The sequence below is a fragment of the Kryptolebias marmoratus genome, linkage group LG10 (genome assembly GCF_001649575.2).
Source record: "Kryptolebias marmoratus isolate JLee-2015 linkage group LG10, ASM164957v2, whole genome shotgun sequence".
NCBI classification, from domain to species: domain Eukaryota; kingdom Metazoa; phylum Chordata; class Actinopteri; order Cyprinodontiformes; family Rivulidae; genus Kryptolebias; species Kryptolebias marmoratus.
In genome coordinates this window covers 1,842,043-1,857,395 of record NC_051439.1, presented here as the reverse complement: position 1 = coordinate 1,857,395, position 15,353 = coordinate 1,842,043, and the positions used below count along the sequence as shown (strand labels likewise).

The window sequence follows — 15,353 nt, the reverse complement described above, 5'->3', positions numbered from 1 at the left end:
ATGAGTTTGTATGTAATGTATGAATATAATATACAAGTTTCACTTTTTAAATGGAATTACTGAAATCAATCTACTTTTTCATGATATTCTAATTTTATGACCAGCACCTGTATAATAACAGCCGTTAACATACAAGTAAGAAATCTGATAATCTCCTGCACACTGTTTTAAAAAACAATGTGCTAAATATAACTGTTTAAAGGCACAACAAAGGAAGAAACAAAAATATTTTGCAAAAGCTTTCTGTAAATGAAACATGATATCCTTAATGGCTCTGGCAGCTGAACATACTTGATAGATTGAAGACCAGACCATTTAAAACGCCATTAGCTAAATCTGATTAAAAAGAAAAAACAACTCTATTCATCTGAACAAGCCAATTATGGTGAAAGCAAGCAGGCATACTTAGAAAAGATGTGTGTATTTATCGGAGAGCAAAAGGAGTTCAAACATTGCAGGAGATAAACTAGGCTATAAATGTGTGCTGTAGGTTAACAGGCTCTCTTGTACAGGATGATTGTGTGTTTGAGGGCATAATATTTGACTAAATAATTATATACAGTGAATTTCACTGCAATTACAGCAGCAAATCTTTTGAGGTATGTTTTACCACCTTTGCAGTACTTTCCCCATTCTTCTTTGCAAAACAGCTCAACCTCAGTTAGGTCAAATGGAGAAAGTCTGAACAGCAGTTTTCAAGTTTTGCCACAGAATCTCAGTTGGATTTAGGTCTGGACTTTGACTGGGCCATACTAAAACATGGATATGCTTTTATCTAACTCATTCCATTGTAGCTCTGACTGGACGTTTTGGGTCATTATGCTGCTGGAAGGTGAATCTTCACCACAGTCTCAAGTATTTTGAACTTTCTAACTGGTTTTCTGTCCTGTATTTAGCTCTGTCCATCTTCCCATCAACTCTGTCCAGTTTCCCTGTCCCTTCTAACAAAAAGCATCCTCACAGCATGATGCTGCCACCACCGTGTTTCAGAGAGAGGATGGTGTGTTCAGGGTTATGGGCAGTGTTAGTTTTTCACCTCACATAGTGTTTAGGAGCAGCACAGCAGAGTAGTTATTAGATCTGTCGCCTCACAGCAAGAAGGGCGCAGGTTTGCCTCCTAGCCTTTCTGTGTGGAGATTGCAGGTTCCCCCTGTGCATGTGTGGGTTTTCTCTGGGTACTCTGTTTTTTTCCAACAGACCAAAAACAAACATTGTTAATTAGTAACTCTAAATTGTCTCTAAGTGTAAATTAGTGTGAATGATTGTTTGTCTTTATATGATCCTGTGATAGACTTGTGACCTGTCCAGGATTTGCTCTGCCTCTAACACAAAGACTGCTGGAGATAGACATCAGTGACCTGGAAAGAAGAAAGTGGGTAAAGAAAATGTATGGATGAATAGATGGATGGATGAATTGGCATAGTGTTTTGTGTTTAAAATAAAAGTTTGATTTTGGTCTGATCTCAGAAAAGCACTTTTATCCACATTTGTTGTGACTGTACATGGCTTGTGCCGAACTCCAAACAGAACTTCATGTCTTTCTTTCAACAATTTTCTACTTGCTGCTTTTCCATAAAAACATGATTTATGGAGTGAGAAACTAACAGTTGTCCTTTGGACAGATTGTCCCTCCTGAGCTGTGGATCTCTGCAGTTCATTCAGAGTTACCATGAGGCCTCTTTGTTGCTTCTCAGATTAATGCTCTCCTTGTCTGGCAGTTTAGGTGGATGGCCATATCTTGGTAGGTTTGCAGTTGTGCCATGGTCTTTCTATTTTCAGATAGATTGAACAGAGCTCTGTAAGAAGTTCAAAGCTTGGAATATTGTTTTATAACTGAACCCTGCATTAAACTTCTCAACAACTTTATTCCTGACCTGCCTGGTGTATTCCTTGGTCTTCATGATGGTGTTTGATCTTTAATGTTCTGTAACAAACCTCTGAGGCCTTCACAGAACAGCTGGGGAGAAGCTACTGAGATTAAAATACACACAGGTGGGCTCTATTTTCTAATTAGGTGACTTCTGAAGGCAATTGGTTGCTCTGGATTCTATTGAAAGCCATACATGTCATTACACTGCCTTAAATGTTTAACAGGTGAAGTCTGGTTTGGACATTAAGCTATTTTAAATGTTTTCCTTTCTAATGATTTAGTTTGAGCAAAAGTTCCAGATCTATTTTTTTCTGTGTACTTCATGGATTTAGATGATAATGACTGGTTCTGACATAAAAATGAACCATCTGTATTTAGTCATGACAAGTATTCATCATATGATGGCTAAAAAAAATCCCATTTACCCTGTGAATAATGTTCTGTAACTGATTTAATGTTATGAATGAAGAGAGTTTCACTTTCCCGTTGAATCACTTTGTCATGTACCACTTTATCTTCTTCACATTTTTATGCCTTTTTGTGCTTCTGAACTCACTTATGTTGTTTAAAAAAGTATAAAACTGTTGATTTGGACACATCTTTTTAAAGACAATTTTGTTTTTGTAACCAAAGAATAGTCCAACATAGAGCTGATGATACCTTGTTTCCAAAAAGCTCCATTTTTTGTCTCATCTGTTCAAAGGACATTTTCCCAGAAGCTTTGTGGCTTGTCAATATGCATGTTAGCAAATTCCAGTCTAACTTTTTTATGATTTGTTTTCAACAGTACTTTCCTGGTCATCTTCTATTAAGTCCACTTTGGCTCAAAGAGCAGCGACTGATGGTGTGATCTGACAAGGATGAATCTTCACTTTGGAATTCACCTGTAATATATTTCAAAGTTGTTCTGGACTCTTTGGTTATCATCATTGTATTTTATGTCTTTTTAATTTGTCATCAGTTTTCTTCTTGTGGCCACATCCAGGGAGGTTGTCTCCAGTCCTGTGCACCTTAAAGTTCTGAATAATCTGTGTGCAGCTGTAGTCACGGGAACATCAAACTGCTTAGAGACGTTCTTATAGCCTTTACCTTTAACATGCTTATCAATAATTTCCTTTCTAAGCTCCTGAGACGACTCTGTCCTTAGCTTTCTTTGCTTCATGTTCAGTGTGGTACACACCATGTTACTAAACAGCACCGTGACTACTTTTCACCATTTAAACAGGCAGACTGACAACATTAAAGACGTGATGCTGATTACAGGACACACCTTAGTTTAACATGTTCCAGTGGTCAAATTAGTTTCTATCTTTTCTACAGGTGCCACCCATTTTTGTCAAGGCCAGTTTTATTAGTATCTTTTTTAATTGTTTTACTGACCAATAATTCAAAAGCAATGACTGATTTTCACAAGTTGACTTTCAGTAAGTTTTTCTTATTATTACTTTTGCCAGTTTCAAGTTATTTCAGTGACTTTTCTGGGTCTTTCTTTCTTATCAAAAGGGTACAAACAAATATAATTGCTTCTGTATCTGCCATCCTGACCAGAATCTTCATCTGACATGACAGTGTCACTGAGGCACTATTCGTGGTGCTAAATCTAATATTTTAATTGAATGTAATTTTTTTCCATTAGTATCTACTGAGCAACCGTTTGATTTTTTTATAATTTAATTTTGTTTCTGTTTGATGGTTTTATGGTTCTTTTATAGCTTTTGAAAATAATATGGAACGTCAGACTAGTTATTAACTAATTATTATTTAAATGTATTTTTACATTTACAAACTAGTCTAATGAGTCTCACCTAGACTAGGCTGTAGTAAAACCTCAGTCTGGGAGATTATTTGGTCCGTCCAGGTCTTGGTGGAGTCTGCCCGCGCCAGGAGCTCCTCCAGCGCCGGGTCCAACTGGGTTCTTTCTGCCTGGCCGAGACTCTCTCCTGTGTACTGGAGAGAAAATACAATTAGCTTTAGAAAAAAAAAGACTCAAAATTCATGCCTCTCACATTAAAATGTTTTTGTTTGTTTTTCTGTTTACCTGAACAGCCCGGTTAATGAACTGACCAGCACCCACAGCAAACCGCGTTAGATCCATCCAGAACAGCGGCCCCGAAGCTCACATCAAACCGAGCAGCCAACAGCTAACCCCGGCATCGTCACACCAACCAGCCGGGAATATCCAGACCACACGGTCAGTCAGTTTTACTGGTCATTTAAATGGTTAATTTGGTACATATACGTGCTAAATTGTTTAAAATTATTCATAAAAAAATATCTTACTCAAAAACAACCACCGACGTAAACGATTACATTAGACTTCCGGCGCAGGACTTTCAAACTAAAAGCATAATCTCTACAACTCCATACTTTATGGTTTATAACAGGGGTGTCCAAAGTCGGTCCTCGAGGGCCGGCATCCTGCATGTTTTAGTTCTCTCCCTAGTGGTTGTAACAACCTCCTCAGCAAGTCAGTGTTCTGCTTAGGCCTTCTAATGAGCCATCATTTGATCCAGGTGTGTAAAACCAGGGAGAAAACTAAAACATGCAGGATGCCGGCCCTCGAGGACCGACTTTGGACACCCCTGGTTTATAACTATGAACACACATTCCCTTCCGTTACTTTTTCTTAGATTATTACAATCTTAATCAATCACATTACAAAAAGGACGAAGATATTCCATTCACTGTAAAGAATCTAAAACATAAATATATGTATAAAAAAGAGAAAAACCTGGAAATAAGCTAGTCACTGCTTGTTTCAACTATTCCTTGTTGGCCTGCAACTTGCATTAAAGACTACTATAGTAAAGTAAGTTGGAAAAGCAGCCATGCAGTTATTAAAAGAAGACAAACCATAATAACAAAAACAATTACTTTTTGAGTGTCTGGACCCATGGCTGCACCACAAAAACTACTGTACTCTAAAAGAAACTTCACACCTACTTTAAACTGGTACATTCATAGTCTTCCTTCAGCTTCTTAAAGATCATGGGAAAACAAACCATGGAACTGATTGGACCACAGGGTGTGAGCAGAGCAGAGATTAAAAACAATAAGCTGACAGTGTGCTGCTTCTGTGGCTTTAAGGAGGGTTAAAAGATTAAAAGACACTTATGCAGAGGTACAAAGGATCATATCTTTTTATTATAGAAAAACAGCCACATGTATCAAACATTTCCAGAACATCTGAAACTTCAAAAAATAATGGAAACTTCAGGGGAAACATACTGAATTATTTTTTCTTATTTTTTTCAACAGTCAAAAGTGCAGTGATTGCACAAATGGTTTCACTTGTTCCTAAAGGTACGGACCCCAGCCCAAATACATTTGACAGAGCAGTTTCTCATCTGTGGCTTCTTGGATCAGATAGTGCACGTGTCCCTCTATTGACAGAGGCAGACCCAGCACTTTATTCCTGCTCTTTATTACCCCCTGGAGACGCTGATCGATGTCACACACGTGTGTTTTCGCCTGGGAGAGAGAAATGCAGGAGTACAAACATTAAGCAAAACATATCATAGTTTTAGGTTAAGCTAAACTTATATGTTGATCTGTTTGGATAATCAAAATTCAAAAAGAAAATCCAATAGTCCAACCTTTTCATTAACTATCTCTCCTGTCTCATTAGCTGGAGTTTTTGATAGTCCTTTGCCTTGTTTGCTCCACTCAACCAGAGGATCATGAAGAAAGGTTTTAAGCACACTAAAAGGGAATAAATAAATAAAATACAAAACAGAAATACTGATTATAAAAACATGAAAACCTGTAAGAGCTTGTGACATAAAAAACATACAGGGTAAATATGTCGTGAGTAGTATTATAAGTAAAGTAAACAAGTTAAAGCCTTGTTTATAATTAGATATAGTGATACAAAACATTATTTATAAGAATCATAATGTACTTTGTTATGTTTACCTCATGAGTGGCTCTCTCTGGTCTCTCATTACTCTTAGTGTGACCTCACAGGCCTGCCTGAATAGGCCCTCAGTGCCCATGGGCCCCATGGCATGAACCATGTTTTGGGTCAGGCGAAAAGGAACCACCTCAGGCACGTCAAATGTCTCCCCCTAGTGGACAGAAAGAGAATAGCATGAGAGAAGTACATGGAAAAAAATTAAAAAGTCTGAGTGTGTGTATGAAAAAGCAGTTTGTAACAGAATGCATTAATTTGTGACAAAGACAAACCTTGTTGAAGAGGCAGTTGAAGTCAACGTGAACACAATCTCCAGTCAATGAGTCAAAAAGGATGTTTTCTCCGTGGCGATCCCCCAGACCAAGGATGTAGCCCACCATGGACATCACAGCAGTGGAGCGGCAGTATGCAGAGCGACTGCTGTACCTGTAAATATACACAAACAAACACACACAAAACAATGAAAAAAAAAACAGGAGTGAAACAGCTTCTCTAAAATATGTTCACTCATTAAATTAGTTAATCACTGATTGCAAAACAGTGACTCCTGCTGAAGAGTTCTAACACACCAGGACGTTGGATCAGGAAATGTTCGGAGGAACCACTCATAGAAGATAGGATGATGTTGAGCGCATAGCACCTCCTTATGGATTCGTAGTTTCTCCTCAAAGGGAGCAGTTTTTGGCAGAACGAGCTTCCTCAGCTCTTTACCTGATAGGTAGATACCTTAGAAAAAGGTCACAAATAAGAATCTTTACTCTTTTTACCACATTTGTTTCGACTTTCTCTTTATGTGAGCATACCTCTCTCTTTGTACAGCTTGGTCAGGATGTGTCGCAGTCCAGCAGTGTTGCTGACCCATTCAATGATGCCACACTCTTCATTGAGGGGAATCACTGCGTAGGTGCGGATATGTAGCTCCCTTCTCCTCGACTCTGCATCTTTACGAAGACACTACACACACACACACACAGACAGGATAAAGACATACTGGTAACATTGGTTTTGCCATAACGTCTTCAAAGTGTTATAAAACATAGTACTGATTAATCTTTCAGGAAATTACATTATTAGATCATATAAGGAGATAACTTATAGAGAGTTAAATATTAGGGGTATAATGATATGCCTAAGTCACAGTTCGGTTTGCACCTCGGTGTGAGGGTCACAGTTTGAGACGTACTTTTAGATGAAGGTCACGGTTCCATATATACCATGATATGAGTTACGGTTCAGTGGGTACCTCAGTATGAGGGTCATGGTTTGGTAAATAAGACAAAAAATCAAAAAGTGCCTGCTTCATTTATTTTGATGTAAAATAAGCACTAAAGAACTAAATATCTCCCAATGTGAAAATACAAAACAAATAAAATGTGAAACACTCACACAAAAGTTTTCAGTGAGTGCTAATGTGGAAAAACAACTCCTGATATCAGTTTCAAAGCATGAATTATATGACAAACATGCTGCTGAAGTCTGAGATCCCTCTGTGACTGCAAAACAATTCCATACAACCGATTTAAAATAAACATGAACGCAGGTCTTTCAGCTTCTTGCATTTTTTTCTAAACCATTCTGGTTTTTTGAACAGTGTTTAGATAGATTCGGTCTTTGCTTCTTTTCAGTTGTGGCTGTTGGTAAATTGCAGCTAAATAAAACAAATGTCTGGTTCTAGATGGGAGCAGTGATTACCTGTGACTGATGTATTTGTATTTGTCTGTATTGTGACAGTTTGGTACAAATACAAGTATCATTACACCCCTATGAACTATACTTAAAATGTGTTTTCAATGTTATTTTTCACCTCTATTTACATAGATAAAAAAGCAGCTCAATAGCTCCCAGCACACCAATTGTGGGTGATTAAACACCATTAATCCAGAGCACATTCATTTGAGTCCTGCACACCTTGTTGATAAGACAGTTGAACTCCATGAGCCTGCAGTCTTTCCTCAGATCATCTTTAGGTTTACACATCATGGTGTAACTCTGGCCGTCTGAGCCCTTAAGACCTATCTTCTTAGGCTTCTGTAAAGAAGCCAAAATCTCCACCTATACAACCCCACACAAAGCATTTAGACATAAACACATACTTTACATAACAAAATGTTTTTTCTAGGAAAAAACAAACAAACACAGTTTTTTTTTAAACCCAAGTCTTCCCAAATGTCAAGTATCCTAACATCTTTTTCTTACAGCATCTTCAAAGCCATGTAAGTACGCCCAGTGTCCTGGGAAGGCATCATGCTGTGTGTTTGCTCCTCCAGTAGAGGGCAGCGTCGGGATGAGGACAGACTGCAGCGGGATCAGAATCTGGCTGAACGTCGGCTCTTCCACAAGACGTTTGAGCTGCTTGAAGTGAACGGTCATATTGAGGATAGTGTGGTTACCATCCACCTAAAAACAAACAACAAACAAAATCCAACAAAAAAAACAAAACAAATAAAAATCATTCAGAAACTAGAAGCACTCAGAGCACAAACCTCCCTCAAGGCCATTGCATCAAAAAAATGGTGCAATCCGGATCATGATCTGGATCACCATCATAATGTAATCAATTGTTTTTGTTTTTTTTGTGACAACCCCAACATTTCCTAAAAATGTCATTCAATTCTGTTCATTAGGTTTTATGTAATCTCAGTCCCTCCAGGATTTCGCGGGCATTTTTTGTGATTGTTGCGGGCTAAAATGCCTGATTTCGCGGGGCATTTTCCTAAAAGTTGCAATGAAAAGTTGCGATTTTTTTTCACTAAAATAAATTAAAAAAAACTATAACTTTTAATATATAAACCAAAAATACTTACTAGTTTTGTAAGATAATTACCAACAAACATTGACATTATCAAAAGGTGCTTTATTTGAGAACTTTGATAGCTTATAAACTGACATTCATGACCATTTCTGGATTGTCCCTCGTCTGCAGCTCTCCTCACAGGTTTTGCAGACACAAAGTGTTTGTCGATGGATGACTTGCGTTTATTTTCGATTATTACATTGCAGGATGTGCAAACCAGCTTCCCCCACTCTCATACAGCTGGGTAGGAAACTGGTTTGCGACCGCAGTGAAGTTAGTTTTAAGTTGGATATTGGATATTCGAGCTCCGCGGAGTTAGTGGCGTCTAGCTCACGGCTGACCCGAAACAGGAACGCTAATGTCGGCCAGCCGTTCTCTGCCGGACCCTTCTCTCATGCACAGTGGTTCACTTAGGGACGGCTGGCGATTGCAACATCGCAAAATCCTGGAGGGTCTGTAATCTTGCTAACAGACAGACAAACAAAGATGACCAAAAACAGAACCTCCTTGGTAGAGGTAACAAAAGGATCACCTGCTGGAACATAAACAAGGTTGACCTTTGACCCCGTGACCTTGAAATCAATAGATGTCAGTACTATATTACTACATTGAGGAGTTACACTTAAATGCTTTTGACAATTAAATATGAATGCCTGAACTTCATAATTACTTAATTAGTAAATTTAATTGCCTTTATTGTATAATGTGTGTACAAGCGCGTGTGTGTACCGGCTTGTTGCAGAGCTCCAGCAGCTTATCAGTCAGTCTGTTGGCATCTCCAATAAATTGCTCCAGAGACTGTTTAAGACTGATGGCTTTCTTAAGGATCTGATTACAACGGTTCATACGCATAGGGTAAGATGACTGAAAAACAAATGGCACACATGGGAAGGAGGATAAAGAAGGATTTTGCAGATGCTGGAACAACAGCTGTTCTAATTATCAGATGCATCAATCATGTTTTGAAAAGAGATAATTATGTTAACAGATATTTAGGGCTAAGGCAAAGAAAAGTATAGTTTTTTCTTAAACAGTAGCACACTTAAATCCAGGAACTATGGTAAGGAGTATTCATGCAAATAAAAATACTTTTTAGCTACTTTTTAAAGGCAGTAACTCAGCATGTTAAACTTAGAAAAATAAAAAACACTTACTTTGGAGACAGCAGTCATCAGCCACATAGCCTGCTGTGGGTATGCGAGGAGCACCTTGGCCACAATTGTCATGAGAACAGTGAAGACATCCTCACTTGAGTGACACACCCTGGAGATGAGCTGAGAGAAGGCGGTGAGGAACTGGTACGGTGCTAAGTTGGTGCAGTGCTCACTGACTACAGTGTTTATTTTACTGAGCTCTTGTCGCATCTGTCTGTCAGCTCGCCCAGCTGTAGAGAAGATATATATATTTCATGTGATATCAGTCAGTAAAGTGAACTAAACTGAAGCATGTGAGTGGCCTTGCTTACTCACCTTTCTCACATTCACACACTTTAGCTCCAAAATCCAACCAGAGCGAGAGCATGCGTGGCATGGCCTGGTAGATGTATTGGTTTCCAAACTGCAAGGCTCTTAAATGGAACACGTTTATAAGCATGATGAAGCAAAACAATCAAAACTAACTTCTTAAAGCATTTTTCAGCATTCAGTATAATCTATGAAAATTGAAATAAACAATAAAGAACAACCTACTTTCCAAAAAAAGTGACAATGTATCTGATCAGGTTTCCTTGTTTCTCCAGCTTGTTATCGGTTACCATTGGCATCACTTTGTCATAGTACTTTGCTAAGTAGAAGTTTCCATCCTCCCACTCTGGCAGCAGGTTGGTCACATCCTAAATTAAAATAACTCAACACACTATTATATCTATATGATGATGACTCACTATCATTGTAGCTAAATATGTTTACATTAAGTATATAAACATCTTTATAGATATATAACCATAACCCTAATCATAATGTAAAGACAATAGTTAATATGAATTACACATTATACTGGTAAATGTCAAAACATTTACAGAAAATCCTGTAGACTGAATTAACATGTTGATGTGCAGTGAGTTGACTTGCTCCCCATTAAAATTCATTAAGTGGTTCATGGGATTTTGACAACAAAAAAAACACATGGGCAAAAACATTATAGCACACCTTTCACCAGTAGGTGATGACACATACTCTAAGAACAAGGCCAATTTTTTTTTTTTTTTTAGGTAAAGCACATCAGGCAGTTTGGAAGAAAACAAAATCTGAGTACATCTTCAGAACCCCAATAAATTCAACAGATGTTTTTCTGATGTAGGATTTATAAATGTGTTGATAACAAACCTCTAGGTATCTGACTAAAAAGTAAAAATAAGATTAAGATAAAGACTAATACCTTGTATGCCTTCATGATGGCATTGGACTCAAAGTTGGCCGTCTCCTCCATGAAACGTCCAACCAACAGCATCGCCTTGCCTTTAGTCTGCAGATTGCGAGGGTCCGTGAGGGGCTGATCATCAGGGAAACACTGGGCCACTCCCTTCTGCAGGACAATTAGGGCCTGGTGTACATCACCCTGATCACACACCAACACAGAAAAGTTTGTTCAAAAAACAAAACTTCTGTAACAGAAGAAAATAAAAATAAAGACCACATGTTTGTAGCTGCTAACATTCTGTGGCTTTATTGTCAAAATCACAACCACAAACTAACACTTTTAGATAACTAGAGCTAAAATCTACTAAACTAAAACCTAAGATGAGTAACACATAGCTAATACTTCAAGAAGCAAAACGTTAGCTAAAAGCTGAAGTTGCAAACGTAGCAAAATACTAGCTAACAGTTGCAAAAATGTAGCTAAAAGTTAAAAGTAGAAAAATGCTAGCTAGAAGGAACAGAAAGGCAGCTAAAAACTAAAAATAGCACAAGAAGACAAACATAGAGTCAGCATACTGAAGTTGATTTTAAAAAAGTAAAGTATTTAAAAAAATGTACAAAAGTTATAAAAACCAAAATTCATGGCACCCATCTCCTGAATGAGCTGAATGTTTTTATATATGATCGGGTAAAATAGCACAAAGTACAGAGAAATACTTAGATTGCAAAAAAAAACATGTAAAATAATAAAAAACAGGAAAACAATAGTGTGAATGCATTCACACAATTATGCCGTAAGAATCATTTCAGGATGATCTGTTATGTACATTTCCTGGATGGTTGTACCTTGGACCAGAGCCACTTGGCCTTCTCTGTGACCAGCTCAGCCAGGTTTGTCTTATCTGCATTTAGAAGAGCATTGAAGGCTGTCTGGTGATGTCCTGCTTTTCTGGCCACACGGGCACTTTGCAGCCAACACTCTCCCACCAGCTCCTCACACACAGACCTGCAGAACAACAGCGAGATGATCACTGCTTCAACAAGTTCATGTGAATATCAATGTCACTCCCAAATCAAAAGTATAATCAATGATAATCATTGTGTAAAACATTTTCTGTTTTAGATGTTGATTATTTGTGTCTACTGAAAATAGGATGTCAGAGGCAGTCTTACAGAGAGAAAAACAAACAAACCCTGTACTTGACAGGCAGGGGAAATAGAGAGTTCTCACAAAACAAACGCACTGATATACTGTCTTTTAGTAACACATTTATCTTAAATACATGTTTTACCTGTCTCCTTGACTTTGTCTCAATAAACTAGAAAAACTGAAATTTTTAACATTTAGCAACACTAATATTTGTAATAAATCTCATTAAAGGTGATCTTTGCAAAAAAAAAAGTCAACATAACTATTGGAAATACAGTTTATAATAAGATTTATGCAACTTTTAGAATAAACGTGTAGATCATTATGACCCAAAAGGAGAAATTTTTATAATTCAATGCATTGATGCAACGCAGAAACACAGAACTGTTCAAAAGATTCTAGCCATTCCTCAAGTTTTCAAGGTTTAAAAAAAAAACAAAACATTTTTAAATATTTCTGTCTGCTTAGCCACATAACTTGGCTACATTCACACTGCAGTCAGAAGTGGGGTTTATTTGCCTACATGTGAACCCCTATCTGAATATTTTACAACAGTCAGAACATGACAAATCTGATTTTTTCTAATCTGATCCCGGTCACTTTCATATGTGGTACGAAACTGGATACTTACCCAATGTTTTTCAAAGCCATCTCAAGCTGAACAGTCTTGTCATATTTCATCTGACATTTATGTCATTTAAACAGGGTATAGATAGCTATAGCTTTGGTATAGATAATATCAATATGTGGACCGATCCAAAATATTGATATTATCTATACCAAAGCCATGCAGTTTAAGCTTGGAACTCCACACATCTTTAGCTACAGAAAAAAAGTCTAATTACTTTGTCTTTTTAAAAACGTTTTTAAAACTTAGATTTGCCATTGCATGGTAAATCTAAAAATCTACACCAACATTTCTGTCAGATGGTATCAATACTAGCGTGATAGGATTGATACTTGAGTTTGTTTCTACTTTTAGTACATTGCTATCAGGTTGGGTAGGAGGCAGGAACCCAGAATGTAGGGAGACTTAAACAGCTTGAATATGAAAATATTTTTTTGCTACTATCAGTCTGTCACGAAAGGAAATTTAACTCCAATTTTATTAGTTTTATGTATAAAAATATCATTGATAATGGTTTGACAGTTTGAAATGTTTTTGAACTAACACGTAAATTCCCAAAGTGTTATAAGTCAAAAGCTGAGCATGAATATGGTGGGTAAATAAAACAATGCATATCTCAGCTCTTGTCTACAAACTTTGCTGAACTGTTTTAGAACTATTTTTTCCTATTTTTTAGGACTTTAAAATGCTGGGGTTTGTTTGTTTTTACCGTAAATTGTTTTTAGGCAGGCCACTTCTTTTGTTCTTCTCCTGTCTTGCTAACGAATCAATGTTTTTGGATTAAAAAAATAATTAATTTCATATTTCTTAATAAAGTATTTTTCTTTTATAAAGTACTACAAAATCCCTTTAGTTTAAAACATATATAACTTAGACAAATAAAGAGGAATACCAACATTTATAAAGAAAGTTGCAGACTAATTATTTTTAAATAGCAGGACTGGTTAATACGGAAAAGGTTTAACTCCTCAAGTCAGCTTCAACTCAACCTTTTCATATTTCTGTCATCCTGTGAATAAATAATAGTAAAGGATTTGGTTATAAACAGAAAAAGGGATGAAACTTTAAACTTGTTTCAGTTTTTAACTCTAGTATTAGTTCAGACAACTCAAAATGTTTCTACACTCTTACTGTGGTCCGAGGATGAGCAGGGCCCGACGCAGAGCCAGGATCGGCTCCTTGGCCCTGAAGGAATTCTGGGTCATCTCCAGTCGGTCTGACCAATGAGGCAGCAGCTTGCTGAGACTTGTGGTAGAGTCCTCCTTATTTTTCTGCAGCTCAGTGAAAGTGTGTTCCAATTCACTGAGCATGTGGAGCCTAAACAGAACCACAAGTTATAACCGCAACAAAAATACAAATTACTGATACTGAAAGTGTGAGTGCAGACCTCACGATGTACTCGTATCCTCTCTGGTAGGTTCCACACTCATAACTGGCAGCAGACAGGGGGACGACCTGCTCTTTTCTCACCAGCTTCAGCTTCTCATAGAAACTCTTAGCATCCTGCTTCTTAGCTGACAGCAGCAACTGGCCGAGCCGCACACCCCATGTATTCGATTGCTGGTCTGCAAGTCAAGTGAAAAACACAGTTACAAATGGTTCAATTTGTAACAAATTTAAAAGAAAAAAGTTTTATTTTTACCTGAGCTTAAATAATCTTCCAGCAGGTCCCATTTTCCAAGCTTCCAGGCTGCTTCCACTCCGTAAGTGTTCAGCTCAGACTTCCACTGTTGCCTGAACACCAGTAAATAAAGAGGCTTTAACTCAAATCATAAAGCACTGCTGATGAGAAAATAAAAAACTTCAAATATGTTCAGTAGGTATACAGTATCTTACTTATTTGCCAATACTCCATTAACCTGTGTGATGACTGTGGAAAGCTGTCCCAGGCCAAGCATAGAGGTCATCACTCCATGATAGTGACCAATCTAGGAAAAAAAATAATTTTAGAATATTTATTTCATGGGGAATAAACCAACAAATAGGGTTTTTCCACCAAACAGGTTTTAGTGCCAAACCAGGGCTAGTGCTAAAGCTGGTTCTTTTAGCAATGCAGTTAAGAACTAGTTTGGTTTTCCACAGCCAGAGAGCCAATTAAGTGCCATGTAATTATGTCACAATAAACATCTCTTCTGGTAAATTACTCTTTTCCCGTAGTTGTATTCTGAGTTTCCTGTAGAAGATCATAGAGCAGAGAGACACTTCATCGCCACATATCACAGATTGTGTCATTATTCCTGCAAACAGACATCTTAATATAACCAGTCTGTTTCATACACACTGTTTTAAAAACAGTTGGTGTTTGTGAATGCTCTGCCAACTGGCATTTCATATTTCCTCATTTGTAGTAACTGCTGAGAATGGCGATCACACACAGCATTTTAGCAGTATCTCTAAACACTAGCTAGTCATACTAAAAAAGCTGAACATGTTTATAAAAAACACTTCAAGCTGTGTTTATGAATTCAATTAAAAGTGATTGTGTGATTGTGAAGGTAGCTCTGTGCAGTGCTCAGATCCATAGCCTGGTGCTACATATATATATATATATATATATTTTGATATATTTTGATCAGGAGTGTATATATATATATATATATATATATATATATATATATATATATATATATAAAATTCCCTT

The 15,353-nt window shown here is 37.3% G+C and overlaps 2 protein-coding genes across 2 annotated transcripts in view; both read right to left on the bottom strand.

Annotated features, from left to right (window-relative positions):
• LOC108228332 (endophilin-B1) overlaps positions 1-4,186 on the bottom strand; it is a 19,089-nt gene extending 14,903 nt beyond the window's left edge. The window contains exons 1-2 of the mRNA XM_037977695.1: positions 3,909-4,186; positions 3,676-3,817 (exon numbers count right to left, since the gene is read on the bottom strand). Of these exons, the coding sequence (XP_037833623.1) occupies positions 3,676-3,817; positions 3,909-3,965 (199 nt within the window). The 5' untranslated portion in view covers positions 3,966-4,186. The remainder of the gene's footprint in view (positions 1-3,675; positions 3,818-3,908) is intronic.
• An 806-nt stretch (positions 4,187-4,992) lies between these two features.
• Positions 4,993-15,353, bottom strand: part of atr (ATR serine/threonine kinase) — a 28,507-nt gene continuing 18,146 nt past the window's right edge. Inside the window, exons 31-48 of the mRNA XM_037977650.1 lie at positions 14,549-14,640; positions 14,355-14,446; positions 14,100-14,277; positions 13,844-14,029; positions 11,781-11,940; positions 10,954-11,133; positions 10,266-10,408; positions 10,047-10,144; positions 9,732-9,961; positions 9,307-9,441; positions 7,980-8,180; positions 7,692-7,835; positions 6,587-6,737; positions 6,353-6,509; positions 6,056-6,209; positions 5,786-5,937; positions 5,467-5,572; positions 4,993-5,341 (exon numbers count right to left, since the gene is read on the bottom strand). Coding sequence (XP_037833578.1) covers positions 5,168-5,341; positions 5,467-5,572; positions 5,786-5,937; positions 6,056-6,209; positions 6,353-6,509; positions 6,587-6,737; positions 7,692-7,835; positions 7,980-8,180; positions 9,307-9,441; positions 9,732-9,961; positions 10,047-10,144; positions 10,266-10,408; positions 10,954-11,133; positions 11,781-11,940; positions 13,844-14,029; positions 14,100-14,277; positions 14,355-14,446; positions 14,549-14,640 — 2,733 coding nt within the window. The 3' untranslated portion in view covers positions 4,993-5,167. The remainder of the gene's footprint in view (positions 5,342-5,466; positions 5,573-5,785; positions 5,938-6,055; positions 6,210-6,352; positions 6,510-6,586; positions 6,738-7,691; positions 7,836-7,979; positions 8,181-9,306; positions 9,442-9,731; positions 9,962-10,046; positions 10,145-10,265; positions 10,409-10,953; positions 11,134-11,780; positions 11,941-13,843; positions 14,030-14,099; positions 14,278-14,354; positions 14,447-14,548; positions 14,641-15,353) is intronic.